At 40.3% G+C, this 24,800-nt stretch overlaps 3 protein-coding genes across 5 annotated transcripts; 2 read left to right on the forward strand and 1 right to left on the reverse strand.

Annotated features, from left to right (window-relative positions):
* Positions 1–14,434: 14,434 nt before the first annotated feature.
* LOC135524252 (fibroblast growth factor 8b-like) lies at positions 14,435–19,138 on the forward strand. The gene is made up of 5 exons (XM_064951630.1): positions 14,435–14,493; positions 14,613–14,649; positions 15,347–15,536; positions 17,856–17,962; positions 18,326–19,138. Exons 1-5 carry the CDS (start codon positions 14,435–14,437, stop codon positions 18,617–18,619), a joined length of 687 nt encoding a protein of 228 aa, XP_064807702.1. The 3' UTR covers positions 18,620–19,138.
* Positions 19,139–21,530: 2,392 nt separating this feature from the next.
* On the reverse strand, positions 21,531–24,768 carry LOC135524258 (protein DPCD-like). 3 transcript variants are annotated; one of them, XM_064951653.1, is made up of 6 exons: positions 24,639–24,768; positions 24,325–24,375; positions 24,075–24,199; positions 23,720–23,853; positions 23,256–23,358; positions 21,531–21,811 (listed from the first exon to the last, which is right to left on the reverse strand). In XM_064951653.1, the coding sequence occupies exons 1-6, from the start codon at positions 24,700–24,702 to the stop codon at positions 21,707–21,709; spliced, it is 582 nt and encodes a 193-aa protein (XP_064807725.1). In that variant the 5' UTR covers positions 24,703–24,768; the 3' UTR covers positions 21,531–21,706. The 3 variants fall into 3 exon arrangements, with proteins under 3 accessions (XP_064807725.1, XP_064807715.1, XP_064807735.1); XM_064951643.1 differs by having other exon boundaries at positions 24,325–24,405; XM_064951663.1 differs by lacking the exon at positions 24,325–24,375.
* LOC135520220 (DNA polymerase lambda-like) lies at positions 21,953–22,691 on the forward strand. Its single transcript, XM_064945619.1, has 2 exons — positions 21,953–22,243; positions 22,329–22,691. Exons 1-2 carry the CDS (start codon positions 22,124–22,126, stop codon positions 22,689–22,691), a joined length of 483 nt encoding a protein of 160 aa, XP_064801691.1. The 5' UTR covers positions 21,953–22,123.
* Positions 24,769–24,800: the final 32 nt, after the last annotated feature.

Here is a 24,800-nt window from a genome sequence, read left to right on the forward strand (position 1 = left end):
TGAAACAACCAATAACCTGAACAATGAAACGACCACTAACGTCCAGTATGAAACGACCACTAACCTGCACAATGAAACAACCACTAACCTCCAGTATGAAACAATCACTAACCTCCAGTATGACACAACCACTAACCTCCAGTGTGAAACAACCACAAACCTCCAGTATGAAACAACCAATAACCACCAGTATGAAACAACTACTAACCTCCAGCATGAAACAACAACTAACCTCAATATGAAACAACCACTAACCCCCAGTATGAAAAAATCACTAACCTGAAGTAAGAAACAACCACTAACCTCCAGAATGAAACAACCACCAACCTCCAGTATGAAACAACTACTAAACTCCAGTGTGAAACAACCACTAACCTCCATTATGAAACAACTACTAACCTGCAATATGAAAAAACCACTAACCTCCAGTATGAAACAACCACTAACCTCCAGTACTAAATAACATCTAACCTGAAGTACGAAACAACCACTAACCTCCAGAATGAAACAACCACCAACCTCCAGTATGAAACAACCACTAACCTGAACAATGAAACAACCACTAACGTCCAGTATGAAATGACCACTAACCTGCACAATGAAATAACCACTAACCTCCAGTATGAAACATCCTCTAACCTCCATTATGAAACTAAAACTAACCTCCAGTATGAAACAACCACTAACCTCCCATATGAAACAACCACCAACCTCCAGTATGAAACAACCACTAACCTCCAGTATGAAACAACCTCTAACCTCCATTATGAAACAACTACTAACCTCCAGTATGAAACGACCACTAACCTCCAGAATGAAACAACCACTAACCTCCAGTATGAAACAACCTCTAACCTCCATTATGAAACAAAAACTAACCTCCAGAATGAAACAACCACTAACCTCCAGTATGAAACAACCTCTAACCTCCATTATGAAACAAAAACTAACCTCCAGTATGAAACGACCAATGACCTCCACTATGAAACAACCAATAAACTCGAGTGTGAAACAACCACTAACCTGCAATATGAAAAATCACCAACCTGAAGAAAGAAACAACCACTAACCTCCAGTATGAAACAACCACTAACCTCCAGTATGAAACAACCAAAAACCTGCACATTGAAACAACCACTAACCTCCAGTATGAAACAACAACTAACCTCCAGTATGAAACAACCACTAACCTCCAGTATGAAACAACCACTAACCTCCACTATGAAACAACCACTAACCTCCAGTACTAAACAACCTCTAACCTGAAGTAAGAAACAACCACTAACCTCCAGAATGAAACAACCACTAACCTCCAGTATGAAACAACCTCTAACCTCCATTATGAAACAACTACTAACCTGCAATATGAAAAAAACACTAACCTCCAGTATGAAACAACCACTAACCTCCAGTACTAAACAACCTATAACCTGAAGTAAGAAACAACCACTGACCTCCAGAATGAAACAACCACTAACCTCCAGTATGAAACGACCACTGACCTCCATTATGAAACAACCGCTAACCTGCAATATGAAAAAAACACTAACCTCCAGTATGAAACAACCAATAACCTGAACAATGAAACGACCACTAACGTCCAGTATGAAACGACCACTAACCTGCACAATGAAACAACCACTAACCTCCAGTATGAAACAATCACTAACCTCCAGTATGACACAACCACTAACCTCCAGTGTGAAACAACCACAAACCTCCAGTATGAAACAACCACTAACCTCCAGTATGAAACAACTACTAACCTCCAGTATGAAACAACCACTAACCTCCAGTATGAAACAATCACTAACCTCCAGTATGAAACAACCAATAAACTCGAGTGTGAAACAACCACTAACCTCCAGTATGAAACAACCAATAACCACCAGTATGAAACAACTACTAACCTCCAGCATGAAACAACAACTAACCTCAATATGAAACAACCACTAACCCCCAGTATGAAAAAATCACTAACCTGAAGTAAGAAACAACCACTAACCTCCAGAATGAAACAACCACCAACCTCCAGTATGAAACAACTACTAAACTCCAGTGTGAAACAACCACTAACCTCCATTATGAAACAACTACTAACCTGCAATATGAAAAAACCACTAACCTCCAGTATGAAACAACCACTAACCTCCAGTACTAAATAACATCTAACCTGAAGTACGAAACAACCACTAACCTCCAGAATGAAACAACCACCAACCTCCAGTATGAAACGACCACTGACCTCCATTATGAAACAACCGCAAACCTGCAATATGAAAAAAACACTAACCTCCAGTATGAAACAACCACTAACCTGAACAATGAAACAACCACTAACGTCCAGTATGAAATGACCACTAACCTGCACAATGAAATAACCACTAACCTCCAGTATGAAACATCCTCTAACCTCCATTATGAAACTAAAACTAACCTCCAGTATGAAACAACCACTAACCTCCCATATGAAACAACCACCAACCTCCAGTATGAAACAACCACTAACCTCCAGTATGAAACAACAACTAACCTCCAGTATGAAACAACCACTAACCTCCAGTATGAAACAACCACTAACCTCCACTATGAAACAACCACTAACCTCCAGTACTAAACAACCTCTAACCTGAAGTAAGAAACAACCACTAACCTCCAGAATGAAACAACCACTAACCTCCAGTATGAAACAACCTCTAACCTCCATTATGAAACAACTACTAACCTGCAATATGAAAAAAACACTAACCTCCAGTATGAAACAACCACTAACCTCCAGTACTAAACAACCTATAACCTGAAGTAAGAAACAACCACTGACCTCCAGAATGAAACAACCACTAACCTCCAGTATGAAACGACCACTGACCTCCATTATGAAACAACCGCTAACCTGCAATATGAAAAAAACACTAACCTCCAGTATGAAACAACCAATAACCTGAACAATGAAACGACCACTAACGTCCAGTATGAAACGACCACTAACCTGCACAATGAAACAACCACTAACCTCCAGTATGAAACAATCACTAACCTCCAGTATGACACAACCACTAACCTCCAGTGTGAAACAACCACAAACCTCCAGTATGAAACAACCAATAACCACCAGTATGAAACAACTACTAACCTCCAGCATGAAACAACAACTAACCTCAATATGAAACAACCACTAACCCCCAGTATGAAAAAATCACTAACCTGAAGTAAGAAACAACCACTAACCTCCAGAATGAAACAACCACCAACCTCCAGTATGAAACAACTACTAAACTCCAGTGTGAAACAACCACTAACCTCCATTATGAAACAACTACTAACCTGCAATATGAAAAAACCACTAACCTCCAGTATGAAACAACCACTAACCTCCAGTACTAAATAACATCTAACCTGAAGTACGAAACAACCACTAACCTCCAGAATGAAACAACCACCAACCTCCAGTATGAAACGACCACTGACCTCCATTATGAAACAACCGCAAACCTGCAATATGAAAAAAACACTAACCTCCAGTATGAAACAACCACTAACCTGAACAATGAAACAACCACTAACGTCCAGTATGAAATGACCACTAACCTGCACAATGAAATAACCACTAACCTCCAGTATGAAACATCCTCTAACCTCCATTATGAAACTAAAACTAACCTCCAGTATGAAACAACCACTAACCTCCCATATGAAACAACCACCAACCTCCAGTATGAAACAACCACTAACCTCCAGTATGAAACAACCTCTAACCTCCATTATGAAACAACTACTAACCTCCAGTATGAAACGACCACTAACCTCCAGAATGAAACAACCACTAACCTCCAGTATGAAACAACCTCTAACCTCCATTATGAAACAAAAACTAACCTCCAGTATGAAACAACAACTAACCTCCAGTATGAAACAACCACTAACCTCCAGTATGAAACAACCACTAACCTCCACTATGAAACAACCACTAACCTCCACTATGAAACAACCACTAACCTCCAGTACTAAACAACCTCTAACCTGAAGTAAGAAACAACCACTAACCTCCAGAATGAAACAACCACTAACCTCCAGTATGAAACAACCTCTAACCTCCATTATGAAACAACTACTAACCTGCAATATGAAAAAAACACTAACCTCCAGTATGAAACAACCACTAACCTCCAGTACTAAACAACCTATAACCTGAAGTAAGAAACAACCACTGACCTCCAGAATGAAACAACCACTAACCTCCAGTATGAAACGACCACTGACCTCCATTATGAAACAACCGCTAACCTGCAATATGAAAAAAACACTAACCTCCAGTATGAAACAACCAATAACCTGAACAATGAAACGACCACTAACGTCCAGTATGAAACGACCACTAACCTGCACAATGAAACAACCACTAACCTCCAGTATGAAACAATCACTAACCTCCAGTATGACACAACCACTAACCTCCAGTGTGAAACAACCACAAACCTCCAGTATGAAACAACCAATAACCACCAGTATGAAACAACTACTAACCTCCAGCATGAAACAACAACTAACCTCAATATGAAACAACCACTAACCCCCAGTATGAAAAAATCACTAACCTGAAGTAAGAAACAACCACTAACCTCCAGAATGAAACAACCACCAACCTCCAGTATGAAACAACTACTAAACTCCAGTGTGAAACAACCACTAACCTCCATTATGAAACAACTACTAACCTGCAATATGAAAAAACCACTAACCTCCAGTATGAAACAACCACTAACCTCCAGTACTAAATAACATCTAACCTGAAGTACGAAACAACCACTAACCTCCAGAATGAAACAACCACCAACCTCCAGTATGAAACGACCACTGACCTCCATTATGAAACAACCGCAAACCTGCAATATGAAAAAAACACTAACCTCCAGTATGAAACAACCACTAACCTGAACAATGAAACAACCACTAACGTCCAGTATGAAATGACCACTAACCTGCACAATGAAATAACCACTAACCTCCAGTATGAAACATCCTCTAACCTCCATTATGAAACTAAAACTAACCTCCAGTATGAAACAACCACTAACCTCCCATATGAAACAACCACCAACCTCCAGTATGAAACAACCACTAACCTCCAGTATGAAACAACCTCTAACCTCCATTATGAAACAACTACTAACCTCCAGTATGAAACGACCACTAACCTCCAGAATGAAACAACCACTAACCTCCAGTATGAAACAACCTCTAACCTCCATTATGAAACAAAAACTAACCTCCAGAATGAAACAACCACTAACCTCCAGTATGAAACAACCTCTAACCTCCATTATGAAACAAAAACTAACCTCCAGTATGAAACGACCAATGACCTCCACTATGAAACAACCAATAAACTCGAGTGTGAAACAACCACTAACCTCCAGTATGAAACAACAACTAACCTCCATTATGAAACAACTACTAACCTGCAATATGAAAAAAACACTAACCTCCAGTATGAAACAACCACTAACCTCCAGTACTAAACAACCTCTAACCTGAAGTAAGAAACAACCACTGACCTCCAGAATGAAACAACCACTAACCTCCAGTATGAAACGACCACTGACCTCCATTATGAAACAACCGCTAACCTGCAATATGAAAAAAAACACTAACCTCCAGTATGAAACAACCAATAACCTGAACAATGAAACGACCACTAACGTCCAGTATGAAACGACCACTAACCTGCACAATGAAACAACCACTAACCTCCAGTATGAAACAATCACTAACCTCCAGTATGACACAACCACTAACCTCCAGTGTGAAACAACCACTAACCTCCAGTATGAAACAACCACTAACCTCCAGTATGAAACAACCACTGACCTCCAGTATGAAACAACCACTAACCTCCAGTATGAAACAATCACTAACCTCCAGTATGAAACAACCAATAAACTCGAGTGTGAAACAACCACTAACCTCCAGTATGAAACAACCAATAACCACCAGTATGAAACAACTACTAACCTCCAGCATGAAACAACAACTAACCTCAATATGAAACAACCACTAACCCCCTGTATGAAAAAATCACTAACCTGAAGTAAGAAACAACCACTAACCTCCAGAATGAAACAACCACCAACCTCCAGTATGAAACAACTACTAAACTCCAGTGTGAAACAACCACTAACCTCCATTATGAAACAACTACTAACCTGCAATATGAAAAAACCACTAACCTCCAGTATGAAACAACCACTAACCTCCAGTACTAAATAACATCTAACCTGAAGTACGAAACAACCACTAACCTCCAGAATGAAACAACCACTAACCTCCAGTATGAAACGACCACTGACCTCCATTATGAAACAACCGCAAACCTGCAATATGAAAAAAACACTAACCTCCAGTATGAAACAACCACTAACCTGAACAATGAAACAACCACTAACGTCCAGTATGAAATGACCACTAACCTGCACAATGAAATAACCACTAACCTCCAGTATGAAACATCCTCTAACCTCCATTATGAAACTAAAACTAACCTCCAGTATGAAACAACCACTAACCTCCCATATGAAACATCCACCAACCTCCAGTATGAAACAACCACTAACCTCCAGTATGAAACAACCTCTAACCTCCATTATGAAACAACTACTAACCTCCAGTATGAAACGACCACTAACCTCCAGAATGAAACAACCACTAACCTCCAGTATGAAACAACCTCTAACCTCCATTATGAAACAAAAACTAACCTCCAGAATGAAACAACCACTAACCTCCAGTATGAAACAACCTCTAACCTCCATTATGAAACAAAAACTAACCTCCAGTATGAAACGACCAATGACCTCCACTATGAAACATCTGCTAACTTGCAATATGAAAAAAACACTAACCTCCAGAATGAAACAACCACTAACCTCCAGTATGAAACAACCACCAACCTCCAGTATGAAACAACCAATAACCTCCAGAATGAAACAACCACTAATCTCCAGTATGAAACAACCTCTAACCTCCATTATGAAACAAAAACTAACCTCCAGTATGAAACGACCAATGACCTCCACTATGAAACATCTGCTAACTTGCAATATGAAAAAACCACTAACCTCCAGAATGAAACAACCACTAACCTCCAGTATGAAACAACCTCCAACCTCCATTATGAATCAACTACTAACCTCCAGTATGGAACAACCACTAACCTCCAATATGAAACAACCACTAACCTGCAATATGAAAAATCACCAACCTGAAGAAAGAAACAACCACTAACCTCAAGTATGAAACAACCACTAACCTCCAGTATGAAACAACCAAAAACGTGCACATTGAAACAACCACTAACCTCCAGTATGAAACAACAACTAACCTCCAGTATGAAACAACCACTAACCTCCAGTATGAAACAACCACTAACCTCCACTATGAAACAACCACTAACCTCCAGTACTAAACAACCTCTAACCTGCAATATGAAGAAAAACACTAACCTCCAGTATGAAACAACCACTAACCTCCAGTATGAAACATCCACTAACCTCCAGTACTAAACAACCTCTAACCTGAAGTAAGAAACAACCACTAACCTCCAGAATGAAACAACCACTAACCTCCAGTATGAAACAACCTCTAACCTCCATTATGAAACAACTACTAACCTGCAATATGAAAAAAACACTAACCTCCAGTACTAAACAACCTCTAACCTGAAGTAAGAAACAACCACTGACCTCCAGAATGAAACAACCACTAACCTCCAGTATGAAACGACCACTGACCTCCATTATGAAACAACCGCTAACCTGCAATATGAAAAAAAACACTAACCTCCAGTATGAAACAACCACTAACCTGAACAATGAAACGACCACTAACGTCCAGTATGAAACGACCACTAACCTGCACAATGAAACAACCACTAACCTCCAGTATGAAACAATCACTAACCTCCTTTATGACACAACCACTAACCTCCAGTGTGAAACAACCACTAACCTCCAGTATGAAACAACCTCTAACCTCCAGTATGAAACAACCACTAACCTCCAGTATGAAACAACCAATAACCACCAGTATGAAACAACAACTAACCTCCAGCATGAAACAACCACTAACCTCCAGTATGAGACAACCACTAACCTCCAGTATGAAAAAAATCACTAACCTGAAGTAAGAAACAACCACTAACCTCCAGAATGAAACAACCACCAACCTCCAGTATGAAACAACCTCCAACCTCCATTATGAAACAACTACTAAACTCCAGTGTGAAACAACCACTAACCTCCATTATGAAACAACTACTAACCTGCAATATGAAAAAACCACTAACCTCCAGTATGAAACAACCACTAACCTCCAGTACTAAACAACCTCTAACCTGAAGTAAGAAACAACCACTAACCTCCAGAATGAAACAACCACTTACCTACAGTATGAAACGACCACTGACCTCCATTATGAAACAACCGCTAACCTGCAATATGAAAAAAACACTAACCTCCAGTATGAAACAACCACTAACCTGAACAATGAAACAACCACTAAAGTCCAGTATGAAACGACCACTAACCTGCACAATGAAATAACCACTAACCTCCAGTATGAAACAACCACTAAACTCGAGTGTGAAACAACCACTAACCTCCAGTATGAAACAACAACTAACCTCCAGCATGAAACAACCACTAACCTCCAGTATGAAACAACCACTACCTCCAGTATGAAACAACCTCCAACCTCCATTATTAAACAACTACTAAACTCCAGTGTGAAACAACCACTAACCTCCCGTATGAAACAACCACTAACCTCCAGTATGGAACAACCACTAACCTCCCTTATGAAACAACCACCAACCTCCAGTATGAAACAACCACTAACCTCCAGTACTAAACAACCTCTAACCTGAAGAAAGAAACAACCACTAACCTCCAGTATGAAACGACCACTGACCTCCACTATGAAACCACAGCTAACCTGCAATATGAAAAAACCACTAACCTCCAGTATGAAACAACCACTAACCTGCACAATGAAAAAACCACTAACCTCCAGTATGAAACAACCACTAACCTCCAGTATGAAACAATCACTAAACTCGAGTGTGGAACAACCGCTAACCTGCAGTATGAAACAACCAATAACCACCAGTATGAAACAACAACTAACATCCAGCATGAAACAACCACTAACCTGCAGTGTGAAACAATCACTAACCTGAAGTATGAAACAACTACTAACCTCCAGTATGAAACAACCACTAACCTGCAGTGTGAAACAACCCCTAACCTGAGGAATGAAACAACAACTAATCTCCATTATGAAACAACCACGAACCTCCAGTATGAAACAACCACTAACCTGAAGAATGAAACAACAACTATCCTGCAGTATGAAACAAACATGAATGAAACAATCACTAACCTCCAGCATGAAACAACCACTAACCTGAAGAATGAAACAACCACTAACCTGAAGAATGAAACAACCACTTACCTGCATTACAAAACAATCTCTAACAACCAGTATGAAACAAGAAACAACCACTAACCTCCAGTATGAAACAACCTCTAACCTTGAAGTATGAAACAAGAAACAACTACTAACCTCCAATAAGTAACAAACATTAACCTCCAGAAAGAAACAACCACCAATATGCAGTATGAAACAACCAATAACCTGCAGTATGAAACAACCACCAATATTCAATGTAAACAACTACTACCCTCTAGTATGAAACAATCACTAGACTGCAGTATGAAACAACCACTAACCTGCAGTATGAAACATATTCTAATATCCAATATGAAACAATCCATAACCATGAAGTAAGAAACAACCACTAACCTACAGTATGAAACAACCACCAATATGCAATATGAAACAACCACCAATATGCAGAAGGAGACAACAACAAACCTGCAGTATGAATCATCCACGAACCTCTAGTATAACACATCCACCAACATTAGAAATGAAGCAACCACTATCCTCCAGTATGAAACAACCACTAACCTCTAGTATAACACATCCACCAACATTAGAAATGAAGCAACCACTATCCTCCAGTATGAAACAACCACTAACCTCTAGTATAACACATCCACCAACATTAGAAATGAAACAACCACTATCCTCCAGTATGAAACAACCACTAACCTCTAGTATTACACATCCACCAACATTAGAAATGAAATAACCACTATCCTCCAGTATGAAACAACCACTAACCTGCAGTATGAAACAACCACTTACCTTCAATATGAAACAACCACCAACCTGCAGTATGAAACGACCACCAACATTCATTATGAAACAACCACTATCCTCCAGTATGAAACAACCACTAAACCGCAGTATGAAACAATCACTAAACTGCAGTATGAAACATCCACAAATCTCCAGTTTGAAACAACCACCAATATCCAGTATGAAACAACCACTAACCTGCAGTATGAAACAACCTCTATCCTGCAGTATGAAACAACCACCAACATTCATTATGAAACAACCACTATCCTCCAGTATGAAACAACCACTAAACCGCAGTATGAAACAATCACTAACCTCCAGTATGAACAACCTCTAACCTCCAGTATGAAACAACCTTTAACCTGCAGTATGAGACATCTGCTAACCTCCAGAATGAAACAACCACCAATATGCAGTATGAAACAACCACTAACCTGCAGTATGAAACAACCACTAACCTCCAGTATGAAACAACCACTAACCTCCAGTTTGAAACAACCACCAATATCCAGTATGAAACAACCACTAACCTGCAGTATGAAACAACCACTGGCCTGCAGTATGAAACAACCACTCTCCTCCAGTGTGAAACAATCACTAACCTCCAGTATGAAACAACCACTAACCTCCAGTATGAAACAACCACTAACCTGCAGTTTGAAACAACCACTAACCTGCAGTATGAAACCACCACTAACTTTCTTTATGAAACAACCACTAACCTCCAGTATGAAACAACCACTAACCTCCAGTATGAAACAACCACTAACATTCAGTATGATACAACCACTCACGTCCAGTATGAAACAACCACTAACCTGCGGTATGAAACAACCACTAACCTTCGGTATGAAACAACCTCTAACCTCCAGTATGAAACAACCACTAACCTGCAGTATGATACACCACTATCCTGCACTATGAAACAACCTCTTTATTTATTTATTTCACCTTTATTTAACCAGGAAGGGCTCATTGAGATTAAAATCTCGTTTTCAAGAGCGCCCTGGCCAAGATAGGCAGCACCAGGTCATTACAAAAGAATTACAGACAGACAACATGAAAAACTACAAGTAATCTAGTAAAACCCATTGAATTCACAAGAGAAATAAAACAGCAAATTAAAAACATTGACAGGTCAGGGAATCAGCCTCAAAATCCTTCATCAGTGATTTAAAAACACCAATCGGGACAAGTTCTTCCAGTTTAAAAGTATTTTGTAAGGTGTTCCAAGACGATGGCGCAGAGTACATAGAAGGCCTTTTCCCAAATTTAGTTCAGACATTTGGAACAGTTAGCAGGATAAAGTCCAGCAAACGAAGAGAGTGCCCACCACATTTCTGAACAATAAAAATGCACAAATAAAAAGGTAGTAAACCCAAAATGGCTTTGTAAATAAAAGTATACCAGTGACTGAGCCTACGAGTGGCTAGAGAAGGCCAGCCAAATCCTGGTATACAAAGTGCAGTGGTGCATAAGGGTTTTGCAGTTTAAAATAAATCTCAAAGTGCCATGGTAAAGAGTGTCAATTGATCTCAAACACTGAGCAGAAGCATTCATATATAAAATATCCCCATAGTATAGTAAAGGCATAAATGTAGCTGGTACTAGACTCCTTCTGGCTTCAAAAGAAAAACAGGCCTTATTCCTAAAATAAAATCCCAATTTCAGCTTCAATTTTTTTGTAAATTGTTGAATATGCAATTTAAAAGAGAGGCTGTCATCAATTAAAATTCCATGATATTTACATGAGGTTACAACCTCAATCTCCTTGCCCTGGCAGGTAGTAATAGGTGAAAGGTTCAGAGGTCTATTTCTTGCATTAGAAAACCCCATTAGTTTAGTTTTGTCAGTATCAATACTGACAAAGCTTCAATTGACACAATTGATAAGCTTCAATTGACACAAGGTATGTTGAACAGTAAGAAAAGCAGTTTGCATGTTCTGGAAAGCTTTTTTAAGAGACGAGGCACAACAGTAAATAACAGTATCATCAGCATAAAAATGAAGTTGTGCATTTTGGACATTTTTGCCTAAATCATTTATATAAATAGTGAATAAGAGAGGACCAAGTACAGAGCCTTGGGGCACACCATTCATGACAGACAATTTAACAGACATAAGCCCATCAAATTGAGTGCACTGAGTTCTATCAGACAGGTAGTTAGCAAACCATGCAACTGCATGCTCCGAAAGGCCTACACTCGACAATCTCTGCCTTAGTATAGCATGATTAACTTATCAAAAGCCTTAGAGAGATCAATAAAAAGTGAACACAGTGCTGCTTTTTGTCAATGGCTTCAGTGATATCATTTAAAACCTTCATGGCTGCTGTAATTGTGCTATGCTTCTTCCTGAAGCCCGATTGGTACATTGATAAAATAGAGTTAGTAAATAAAAACTATTTTAGCTGTTCACTTACAAGGATTTCAAGTATTTTCACCAGGGGTGACAGCTTTGAGATTGGCCTATAATTATTTAAAAGAGTTGGATCTCCCCCTTTTAAAAGTGGTAGGACAAATGCTGATTTCCAGATCTTTGGAATTGTATTACATTCCAGGGTTAGATTGAACAGATATGTAAGTGGTTCAGCTATGAAATCAGCTGCCAGATTTAAAAAGCAGGGATCCAGAAGATCAGGACCTGCAGGCTTTCTCTGATCTAAGGATTTCAGGGCTTTATGTACCACCTGCACTGAGAATGGCAAAAAGCTTGACCAGCTCTCACTGGTTCATCCACACAGGGTTGTACAGAGACAGAGGACACTGGTTCATCCACACAGGGTTGTACAGAGACAGAGGACACTGAATCAAACAGCCTACCAGATGATACAAAGTACTCATTGAAACAATTCAGCATTTCAGTTTTGTCATATATAGCAACAGAGTCCTTCAAAACACCTCTAACCTCCAGTATGAAACATCCACTAATCTCTAGTATGAATTAACCACTAACCTCCAGTATGAAACAACCACTAACCTGCAGTAGGGAAAGAGGTTAATGTAGCTGTATATTTTCTTAAGTAGATTCCAGGGGATAGAGGCTTTGTTTCCTTGCTATTCTCTTGTGTGATGCAGCAGGGCCAATATCTACATTATATTAATATTTGTATTTAACCTTTATTCGTGGTTTATTGGAAATTAATTAGTTGATTGATTAGTTGACAAATAACTGTTCATGTTTTATCTATCAAGAATTGAGCTGAAACATTCATGTTTGATAACTTGTGAAATCGGGAACAATCCCAAAACTGGAAGTAGCCTGTTAAGGCACCAAGCCTAGTCAATGAATGTGCCTGATATTTGTTTAATACCTCAATATGGTCAGGTGTCAATCAATACATGCCACATTCAGTCCTCCTCGGCCTGTTACTATCTCCCACCAAAGGCTCCGCCTGCACTCTGCAAGGATATTGCCTTTCTCGCAAGTGAATGTATTTAAATGATGAGGGCAGGAGCCGCTGTATTCTGAAGTAAACCGGACCACAAGAAACACACGTGTGGGAGGTTGACATTGGAGCCCCGTTATACCGACCATCTAACAGCGTTTCTTTGAGAGGCAAACATCACCAGTGGCTGTAAATACATAGAACTATACATTTTGCTACCATTTTTAATTAATATCTATGCTAGATTCACCTTTTGATTTTTTTATTGAATGGACATGCATCTCCTCACTGTCGCGCGTAAAATATGCATACAAATAGGCTAATCTCCATGCGCGTAATAATTCCATCCCACCAGTGCATACGGATGTGTTACAATTCCACGAAAGCAACCGGGATATACATTATCTCTACTAAGCAACATCAAAGAAGACCTTGAATTCTGCAGAGGAGGGATGATTGACACGAGGGGGAATTGACCGACGTGTGGAATAACAGTGGTCGCTTGATCACAGTGCGATCTCTATCCCTGGGACTTGTAATTCTGGATGGCCCCCTGAACGTCTTTAAATCGTCCCGGAACGTTTTATTGTGAATACTGTCAATGAGTGAATGTGAATCCTACCTGGAACATTGGACCGAACCTTCAGTTGTTTCTGGATCTCCATCGTCGGGCTATCAATTTATAAGCTGTAACAGAAGGGAGATAAAATCCAGGCTGAAATTCCCGCTGGGAAGGACTGTTATTTCCCAGAGAGCTCATGTGGAATTGGAATAGTGGAATTCATGAAGAAATATTTGACTTATTTCAATATGAGGCTTAGAACATCGAGATTAGGCTACCTGTGAGTTATTATACAACTGAACTGAAGATTTAAGGAATTGGCAATATAGGCCTATAGAGTTACTTGACATATTTGGAAATGTATATGAAACATAAATATTATTCTTTGTTATGTTTCAGGGTACTTCAGTTCTTAGCGCTGTGTTTTTACACACAGGTACGATCTTGCATGCATTTTTATGAAGTTTGCAGCGCAATGGGCATACAATAACATTTCATAGCCCCTTAAAACGATTTCAGTCCATCAATGCAACTAATTATATCCATTTACAAGCGTTTTTATTCTTATTGATATTAATCCAATTCGTTTGCATATCTGCAATAAAAGTGTAATAACAATGAAAACATTTTATTATGAGCCCTAAGCAGTTGGCAACAAGTCAAACATCTTGAAAAGACGTAAAAGCGAGCCCAAAAGGTAATTGTTAAAACATATGGGGATGGCGTATGGCTGAATTGAAAAATAATCGTTAAGGGATACAGCTAAGGGAGATGGGGGTGAAAGATCATTCGTGGTAAAACAACCTATCATAGGCATGTCATCTCGAGTGAGGACAGCGGACTCGCTGCGTGCATCTCCCCAAACACTCACTTTTTCTCTTCTTAAAACCATGTGCCCGCAATTCCCTTTGAAATGCCTATAGCCTAAGCCCATACGAAAAGCATACGATTGGTGTTCATTGAAATATATATGTTTTAGTTGGAAAATAACTTGATCTGCTTCTCATTCATTTAGACTGAACATCAATTCGTATTAATTATCAGTTCGGCTATTCTCTCATTGATGCTTGAATTTTGTACTTCAATGCTTTTATTCATGCATTTATTTTGTATGTGTTTTTCTTGTTTGATAGAACACAGTGCGGTCCCACTCCCCACCTCCTAATTTCAAGCACCATGTGAACGAGCAGTGCCGGTTGTCTGACCGGATGAGCCGCCGGTTGATTCGGACCTACCAGCTTTACAGCCGGACCAGCGGCAAACATGTCCAGGTTCTGGGCAATAAGAAAGTGAATGCCATGGGCGACGATGGAGCTGTGCACGGTAAGAAACGAATAAATCACGCCTAGCACCAAATGGGTGCCTTCAGGTAGACCTAGGCATTTCCGTAATAATTGTAGGATTTAACAGGTTTATTCCAGATTTTGAAATGACCTAAGTCTACTTATGGACACGTCAATTTACAAGTCATGTAGGCCTATTGGAGAAGAAAACTAGGTATATTATGAAAATATTACCATTTAAAAAGCAAACAGGTCTATTTAGCATGAAGAAGTTTAGGTTTGAGTAGGAGGCGGGAGGGAGAAAAGTCATTCGAAATGGATTCTATAGTATTGTTCTGGACTGGGATTCTCGGGAGAAACCCACTCAGAATATCTGGTAAACACATCAGAACTCGTCTTACTTTCTACCTTCTTAAACAGTTACTGAGTAGCTTACCCTCTCAGAAGCAGTTGAAAGAAAGACATATGACTTGCAATTTTCATAATCTTGAGACGCCCTATTTTTTTACCCAAAGTTATTTGAGGCGAATGTGTTTTTGTTTAATTCTGTCCCCCACTGGTCTTTGATCGACACATGTCAATGAATATTCAAATACCAAAATATTTAAATGTTATAAATACACAGTAGCTCTCTCACGTCCATCCTTTGAACACAAAATAAATAAATAAATATCTGCTTAAACATACCAAAAAAAAGTACGACATTTTTACATTAGATTTAGTGGTTTAAAATATCAGTGACTGATTGACATTTGCCACGAGAATTATAAAAATGTGATAAATGTCATTGATAAATCAGAATTGTTTTCACTCACTTATCCAGAGTGGTGCTGAATGGCCCTTATAGACAATGCATTGTTTTTGGAAGGGTTTGGGTAAACTGCATTTCTGCCAAGTGGAATAATTAGCACAACATTTCTCAGGGCAACCGCATCGCACTGTTTCATCCACATGAAGTTAAAAATGTGTATTTCTCAACAGTGGTGGTCTAGGCGTATTCATAGGTCTTCTGTGCACTATTTGAAAAAAAGTGCTATCGAGACCCTTAAAAGGTTATTCGGCTGTCCCCATTGGAGAACCCTTTTTGGTTGCAGATTGAATCCTTTCGGGTTCCATGTAGAACCCTTTCTACAGAGGTTTCTAGATGTAACCCAAAATGGTTCTACCTGGAACCAAAAGGGCGTATCCTATGGGGACAGTTAAAGAACCATTTTAGAACATTTTTTTTTCTTAGAGTATAGCCTATGGACAAAGTGTACAATATAGACAGATGTTTTGATTAAATCTATGCTAGGTTGGGATTTTTTTCTCCCCTCAAGGAAAAAATTGTCTGAAATTTAAAGGGAGCAAATTCCTGTCACCAAAGTATTTTTTTGGTCTGTCTAGCCATCTTTCCACCACAAACATCTATTTCTCCCTAAGCCTACTGCCTGCTTTTTGAAGTGTCATTTAATGAGGAATTTTCATTGCTTTACAACTCAACGTATGACTCGGTTTATAAAGAGAGGTGAAGTCAGCATCTTCATTTTATCCCCTCTTTCCTCTCTCTGTTCTTCTTTCTTCATCTCCCTCTCCCTCAAACACACGCACACACACACACACACACACACACACACACACACACACACACACACACACACACACACACACACACACACACACACACACACACACGCCTCGCCTTGGCTCAAGCGTGCATGTCCTAAGTGGGTGTCACTCTTGTAGCAGGCCCAAATCTGACCACTGCTCGGTGCTTTTGTGGCTGTGTCGCTGACCGCTATGTTCTCTCACTCCCTCGTTCCTCCTTCCTCCCCATCATCTAAGTGGAGCGTAGAGCGGCATTTTATAGCCGTTCAATGACAATGGCTCAGTGCGAAGTCAAAGCCACTTGCTGCTATTCTAAAAGACTTGTGTTTTTTGCCAATGTTTCGAATTTAATTTATGTTTGAATGTTTTGCCATATACAATACTTGTCTCCCCGCTGCATGCAAGATTGATGCCATGATAACGAGTAGTAGAACTCTGCTAAAGTCATTATAATATAATACATAACTTAAGGTTATTAGATCGAGGATAAATGTAGTCGTCTGAACCAGTCATGACAATAACTTCACACCCTTTCTGATGTCATCACGTCAATACTACTGGGCCGGCAGAGTCTCACAGTCTTCAAGTTCAACTCAGTCTGAAATGATACCACTATTGGATTATTTTTCACAAAGGTTTTAGCTCAAAGTTACGAATGCATGCATATCGTGTTCACAAAATAGTATAACCTCATAAGCTTGAGAATCATTGTGCATTGTATCTGAGCTGAATAAAGTTCATTAAGAATATGATGTGTTTTGTGTTTTTCTAGCCAAACTTGTGGTGGAGACGGACACGTTTGGTAGTCGTATTCGGATCAAAGGGGCAAAGACGGGCTACTACATCTGCATGAACAAGACGGGGAAATTGATTGGCAAGGTAAATATTAGATTTATTTATTAATCCTTTATTTAGGGAAGTCACATTGAAATGTACATCTCTTTTCATGTGAGCCCTGGAGGTTGGTTGAGTTCAATAAATTCGGTCAGAATTTTGACTGTGACCATGAGTACAAAGTTTCAGGGAAAAGTTATGTCTGTCCTGTGTAAAGCTCTTCACTTGAGTTATGACCAGAAAAGCCCTTGTAGGGAGTTGGGACATGATTTGGAAAGAAACTTGAAGGATTGATAGGACATTTACTTGTCAAAACAATATTTTAACATCCTCAGAGACTGACCCCCTAAATCATTCCGTCATTCTGTCTTTCACCCTCACACACACCACCTCCTCTCTCTCTAACAGCGGAAGGGTCGCGGCAAAGACTGCATCTTCACAGAGATCGTTCTGGAGAACAACTACACTGCTCTCCAGAACGCTAAATATGAGGGCTGGTACATGGCCTTCACACGTAAAGGAAGGCCCCGCAAGGCCTCCAGGACCAAGCAACACCAGAGGGAAGCCCACTTCATGAAACGCCAGCCCAAGGGCCACCTCCTGGGTGACACCCAGCCCTTTGATGTCCTCCCCCTCCCCGTGGTCCCCTTCCACCCCCGGAGGACTAAACATACCCATCACCACAGCTCAGGGGCCCACTGAGGAAAGAACAGACGAAGAAGAAGCAAAGGGAGGGAGGGGAACACACCAAACTAAAATACCACTACCATACTTCTGCTCCTTGCAAGGACTCCTTTTGTTGTGTTTTGTACCGGATTGTGTCTAAAACAATGAGTAGACTATCTTATCTGCTACGTCAGACTGAGGTTTATTCGTAGGAAAGAGTTTTTATAACCAGAGGACGATTTTAGTGCTCAAGCACTCGATGAGATTTGAATGAATGGACATCTTGGGCTTAGTGATAACCCTACTCAGCTATAAAGAGAGGATGTTATGAGAGAGAAATAATGAATACACATTACATGGCAGCTATCTTTGGATCATCATGTGGTTGCATCAACTAAATAACAGTGAATACATGTAAAACACATTATTTAGCATTTAGGAGGCCATTTTCGTTCATCTGTTTTCTACATATATGAATATATTTTTAATTGGAAGATTTGTAAAATACGTTTAAATGATGGACATATTTATTGTAGAGTGTGTATTAAAATCACAAAAGAAGTTTGAGTTAATGCGCCGTTTCTAACCATTTTTATAGCTGGGTCACTTTGGGGTCCCAAAAGGTTCTAACGTTGCCTAAAAAACTGGAGACCCAGATAACTGATGGGCAATATCTGTGACAGGCTACTGCAATTCAATGTGCTCAGCAAGTGAGACTTGGGCCTGAATAGTTGGGGCTATGCATTAAAAGCAGATGAGGTCAGCCCACAATTTTGTTTCGAGACAAAGGTTACCACCATGTAGATGCATTTCTCACGATCACACACCGTAACCCTGTGATCAAATGGGCCCTTTGTGGCCCTCATATAAAAGGGCATGTGATACAATAGTGGGTTCGAATAATAACACGAGGAGGGGTCAGTTATCAAAAAGAAGCTAGTCTCACAGGGAGGGAGGGAGAGAAAGCGAAAGAGCACCGGGGCTCAGTGTGGCAAAATGTGGCACCGGCTGAAAGAGGGGGAATGGCTGGGAAGAGGCGTTCGGGAATGAAAGGACGTGGCAGAAAGAAACCCTCCTCTCTTTCCCAGGAGCAACTGAGCATGACCGGCAGAGGCCAAATGACAGGGGGAAGAAGACCCGGTCGGCCTGGCTGCACCACAGAATCAGATGACGGAAGAAGACCCGGTCGGCCTGGCTGCACCACAGAATCAGAGCAGACCCTCTATATTCACTTCTTCTCACTTTCTCACTATTTGAAGTCTGGATGTCCTATTGGTTGTTTGCTAAAGGTCGGATTCTAAATACGAGGAATGGTTTTTCAGTATAGCTAAGCGCCAAGCGCCGCCAGCTTTGAGGGCTTGCAAATGAATGAACAACTAAAAGCTGTGATCAAAAAGGTTCCATAAATCTGACAGGATAAAAACTGAACTTTTAGTGTTATTATTGTTACTCCTATTGAGAGATGAATGGCTATCCTCATGGCTACTAGGACACGTCGTGCACTTTAATTGAAGCATTATCCTGCTCTGCCAAATGAGAAAAGACAGCAGTGTACGCAAATCACCCTCCAAATGGTCGTTTCATTCCGTGTCCAAGATTTTATTTGGACAACACAAAGTCAAAGCAATCCAACAGCAACTCTTGATTTGAGAAATTAGTTGAGAATTTATTTCTCAGATCTTATGCTTTGGTTGGATCTGGTTCCCAAATCCCATGACATATCTCCTCCCCTTTAGGAAGTACGCAAAGCACAATAGTGAGTGACCTGTGGTTTAGTCACTGTGTTTAGCCCTTGTTCTGCTCACTTGGTTAGGCACATAGAGTCCCAGAAATGCAAGGAATCACCACTAGGTTAGAGGAATCTATATTTAAATGGAATTGTTCCTTTTTTTTGCAGCATTGTTTTATTTTCATGCAGCATCTATGTTTTGTTTTGAACTGCTCTAGGTCAGCTGCTATGGCAATAACACAGTGTTAAAAAGTAAATCAGTAAAACTTCACTTCAGTTTTCTTTCATTCAACCAAACTTTGATGGTCAAACGTCAGTCGTATTAGCTTAGTCAGATATGTCTTGATACTCATCTCCCTAGAGTTTGATGGTCAACGTTAGCAAGCATTCAGTCAGATAACGTTTCTCATTGTGGCTCACCGTGGTACTCGATTCACAAAAGAGCCTACAACCTTTTCCCACTTTGCAGTAATGCAGTACTACTGTCATGCAAGAACCTAGATTTACAAAGAAGCATACGACTTGTTCACTTCCCAGTAATATAGTGCTTCTGTCATCCAAGCTCCATACCTATCCTTGGCTATCCCCAGTCTTGGGGTTTGCGAAAGGATTTGTTGGAGGACTCTGGGCCAGTAAAGTCACCCCCTGGAGGACAGGGCGAGGCTCAGGGGACCAGTAAGACCTGCTAGTACTGGCTAGCTCGGCCATAATGGCTTTCAGGGTGGCCTACTCTGGGCTGCACAATCATGAGCATAAGGGTAATCAGTTAACACAAATGGGACGTACTTGTAAGGGCGACCCCGTCGAGAAAAGTGTGTGTGTGTTTGTGTGTGTGGAAAGAATAGGGAAAAGGCATTGTGTGTTAAAGTGTTTTACAAGGGAAGGAGACCAAGAATTGTGGGAGGGGGATGAACTCTCTGCGTTTGGACTATTTTAACAACTAATAGTTTGCATAGTTGAGGGAAAGGAGAGATGTAGAGACAGTTAACAATGTTATGGAATTGTATTAATCTTCAAAGGACAACATCACGTAATAAACCCAATAAGTGTTCGTTTCTCGACAACAACAATTCAGAACTTTTTACAGAGCAGCAGTGACATTTCTCAAATACCTTTTTGACAGAACACTTGTAAGTGTTCCATCAAAAACTAACAAGTTTAAACAAGTAACTATGTTTGTAATTCACTGTCTCAATCCCACACCCCCCCCCCCCCGCCCAGACCGCAATAAACACAATGGAAAGTATGGACAAGGCACTGTGCAAAAATGTTCCAATAGTGGAATCCCATTGAGAATCAGAAATCAGAGTAGAAAACATACAGGACACTGCATCACCAGTGCAAATCAAAAACGACTTGTTTGAGTGACATCCCCTCAGATCCACACTGGGACTTCATTGTGTTTTGCAGTCGACGTCCCCTTCATTGGTTCCCTTCAGTTTCTTCAGCTCCCGGAGTAGCTCGTGCTCAAGGGTTAATATCTCCTTGGGCTTCTTGTACTTGAAAGGAAAGGCAGAATATGTCATTACCTCTACAGAAACCCATTTCCCTTCCATGTACATCCTGTAGTGTAATGTTTGACCTAAAGTGGAATAACACAGAGGCTTCTTATTCCCTATATAGTTCCCTCTGTCCCACAGTCACCCATGTAGTAGTGGATGACAGTATGGGCTGTGACAGGGCTCTCAGGCTGCTCAAAGTGGACAGGTTGCCCTCTGGAGTTTATCTGTTGAAGTGCACCTGGCTTATGCATCAGTGAGCAGAGACTGCTGGATACAGCAGACTACAGCCAACTCAACCCAGACAAAGACATGGAAACTACAAAGGACGGTGTCAAAGAAGACGTACTCAACAAAATCCCACTCCCAGCCACACAGGACATGAAGCAGCCGATCTCTGATGAAACAAAACCAGATGAGTCGACAGAGACTGTAGGTTGACAACCACATAACCATTAACCCTGTCACATCATGATAGCTTATTCTGGCCCTAATCATACACTTCATATATCCATAGGTCCAAGACACTAAAGATGACTTCAAAGACGAATATGGCGTCTCCCAGAGCGATCTGGAGGCTCTGATCAGTGGCTTGCACCCCAAAGACGAGACCCCCAGTACTGCCACTGCCCCCTCAGACCCCCAACAGACGCCTTTCTCAGGGAAGTGGGTGTGTGCCCAGTCCTCCCAGTCCAAGGTTGACAACCACAACAAGCACATCAACGATAAACTGGAGGTGCTGGCCAAGGCCTACACTCACCAGGAGGACAGATGGAGAGCACTGGGCTACTCCAAACCCGTCAACGCCCTCAAGAGCTACCACAAGCCTATCACGTCCTATGAGGTAGGTTATTTAGTCCCATATCTGCATAGTTGGTGATTATGGTCGGCCATTTTGTATTTGTGTCGGCATAATTCATTGCCGAAAGGCAGAATATGTCATTACCTCTACAGAAACCCATTTCCCTTCCATGTACATCCTGTAGTGTAATGTTGGACCTAAAGTGGGATAACAGAGGCTTCTTATTCCCTATATAGTGCACTACTTTCGACCAGAGTCGGGCTCAAAAGTAGTGCAATATATAGGGAATAGTGTGCCAATTTTAACAAACACAAGGAATAAGAAATCGAATAGTACAGAGAAACCGATTATGATAGGTATACACATAAAGTAACGGTCAATCTCTTCATCAGATACTTAGTAGGCTATCCTAATGTTTGTTCTAAGTAATTCAATGATTCCCTTGAGTTTATAGGCGTGTTCAGATACAAGTGAGACGAATACAAAAATAGAGTTTCAATCTAGTCTCCAGTATCAACTTATAGTTTTCCCATCAGTCTCTGTATATTGGATATAAGACTTTCAGTGTAAAATCATCCAAGAAGGGATTTGAGAAGTACTGTAATTGGTTTGTTTGTTGTTGTTGTTGTCAGGAGTACTTACACTGACAATTAACGTGTTATTGGCGTGGGTGAAGTTGAGCGCGGAACTATCCAATGGTAGCTGGCTTCGGTCCAGATCAGGAACATTAAACTTCTTGTAGTACCTGCAAAGGATCAACACACTGCAGTGAGAAAAGGGTTTCTTGAAGGCAAGAGATCAATATTTTTGTCAACAGTGCCACCTATAGGAGAGCCAGCCTCACTTACATATGCAGAACTGTAACAAGCACTGACAAAAAAAAATATAGGAGGCCTTCTCCATTGTGAAGATGTTACAACTGTATAAATTATATTGACTTTGAATGTGGTATCACTTTTCAGGGACCTGTAGTTAACAATATCTGAAGTGATATAGGCCTAGCAGTTTATCAGTAGATGTCTAAGGAGGGGAAACATATCAGCTGTATGCATAACTAGTAAAGCCATTTTGGCATGAGAGTGGAATAGAGGCTATTCGGATGTTACTTTTTGTTATTTGTTCGTATGATGCAGCATCGTTGATCAGGCTCCACTGAAATGTTGTAGACCTCTTTGGGGTACGGAAGGTTCCGGACTCTCCACAGGAAACTGGTCTTTGTGTCTTTGCGCATAAATACAGGCTGAGGAAATACAACAGAGCATTGTACTGTTAAATGCATACGGTTTGATTGACGAGTAATTTAATAGTGAAATGATGAAAATGAAGTTAATTCCAGGATCGTAAAAGTATTAGTTGACACATTTGGATGAGTACTGTTGGTGATAGTGAACGAGAATCAATTAGCAATTTAGATCATGGCCTGAAAAATAACAGATGTAAATATTGTATAATACAACTCACGTTTGAACAGTTTTCCTTGATAACATCTGATTCCAAACAGGCTACAGTAGATGGGACTGGCTCTCCAACTTCTATCTCCCATGGTCCCTGTCCCTTCAAGGTGCTTTTCGAACGCCACTTTCGCACTGCAAAGTAAGAATACATGTAAGTAACAACAGCTGAGAGTGGAAATAATATAATGCACCGGAAGCAATGTAGCTAATGCAGGATACGTTTTAAGAAGATGTTGTCTAATCTGAAACAAGTTTACCAATGAGCTCATCTGTTGTCAAGTCATATTCTTCTGCCATTTCTTTCCCATCTGTAAAGAGATAGTGTATCTTCCTTTTCCCTGGAAAGAGGTTTGCAAAGCACCAATAGAAATGCAATTAACTGTGAACTAGCTAGCTGTCATCTTTGCTAAACAGATTTGCTAGGCAAAGTGAAGGTTGGTGGTAGTTCACAGCTAATGCTAGCGAGCCTATAATGGACACTGAAGTCTTACTAGATGAATGTACGGGTAAATGTTGTGATACAAAGCACAATAATGATGATAACTTGTCTGCATCTCCCTGTTTCACTCACCATCGTGTATTAAAGCGGTTTTCGTGGATGCTTTTAGGAGAGCTGTCCAGCTCTGCACAGCCATATTGCAAAAAACGGGCACTTCCTAAACATCACGTGTAGCCACGGCAACGGAGGTCATTGTGAAACGTTTAATTATTATTTTCCTTTTTTAAACTCCAT

The sequence above is a fragment of the Oncorhynchus masou genome, chromosome 4 (genome assembly GCF_036934945.1).
Source record: "Oncorhynchus masou masou isolate Uvic2021 chromosome 4, UVic_Omas_1.1, whole genome shotgun sequence".
NCBI classification, from domain to species: domain Eukaryota; kingdom Metazoa; phylum Chordata; class Actinopteri; order Salmoniformes; family Salmonidae; genus Oncorhynchus; species Oncorhynchus masou.

Coding starts and splice junctions, on each gene's coding strand:
- LOC135524252 (XM_064951630.1), top strand. CDS start 14,435: ATGAAGAAATATTTGACTTATTTCAATATGAGGCTTAGAACATCGAGA. Junction 14,494..14,612: donor ACATCGAGATTAGGCTACCT/GTGAGTTATTAT, acceptor GTTATGTTTCAG/GGTACTTCAGTTCTTAGCGC. Junction 17,963..18,325: donor CGGGGAAATTGATTGGCAAG/GTAAATATTAGA, acceptor TCTCTCTAACAG/CGGAAGGGTCGCGGCAAAGA.
- LOC135520220 (XM_064945619.1), top strand. CDS start 22,124: ATGGAAACTACAAAGGACGGTGTCAAAGAAGACGTACTCAACAAAATC. Junction 22,244..22,328: donor CAGATGAGTCGACAGAGACT/GTAGGTTGACAA, acceptor ATATATCCATAG/GTCCAAGACACTAAAGATGA.
- LOC135524258 (XM_064951643.1), bottom strand. CDS start 24,702: ATGGCTGTGCAGAGCTGGACAGCTCTCCTAAAAGCATCCACGAAAACC. Junction 24,406..24,638: donor AACCGCTTTAATACACGATG/GTGAGTGAAACA, acceptor ACCTCTTTCCAG/GGAAAAGGAAGATACACTAT. Junction 23,854..24,074: donor TCAAGGAAAACTGTTCAAAC/GTGAGTTGTATT, acceptor GTATTTCCTCAG/CCTGTATTTATGCGCAAAGA.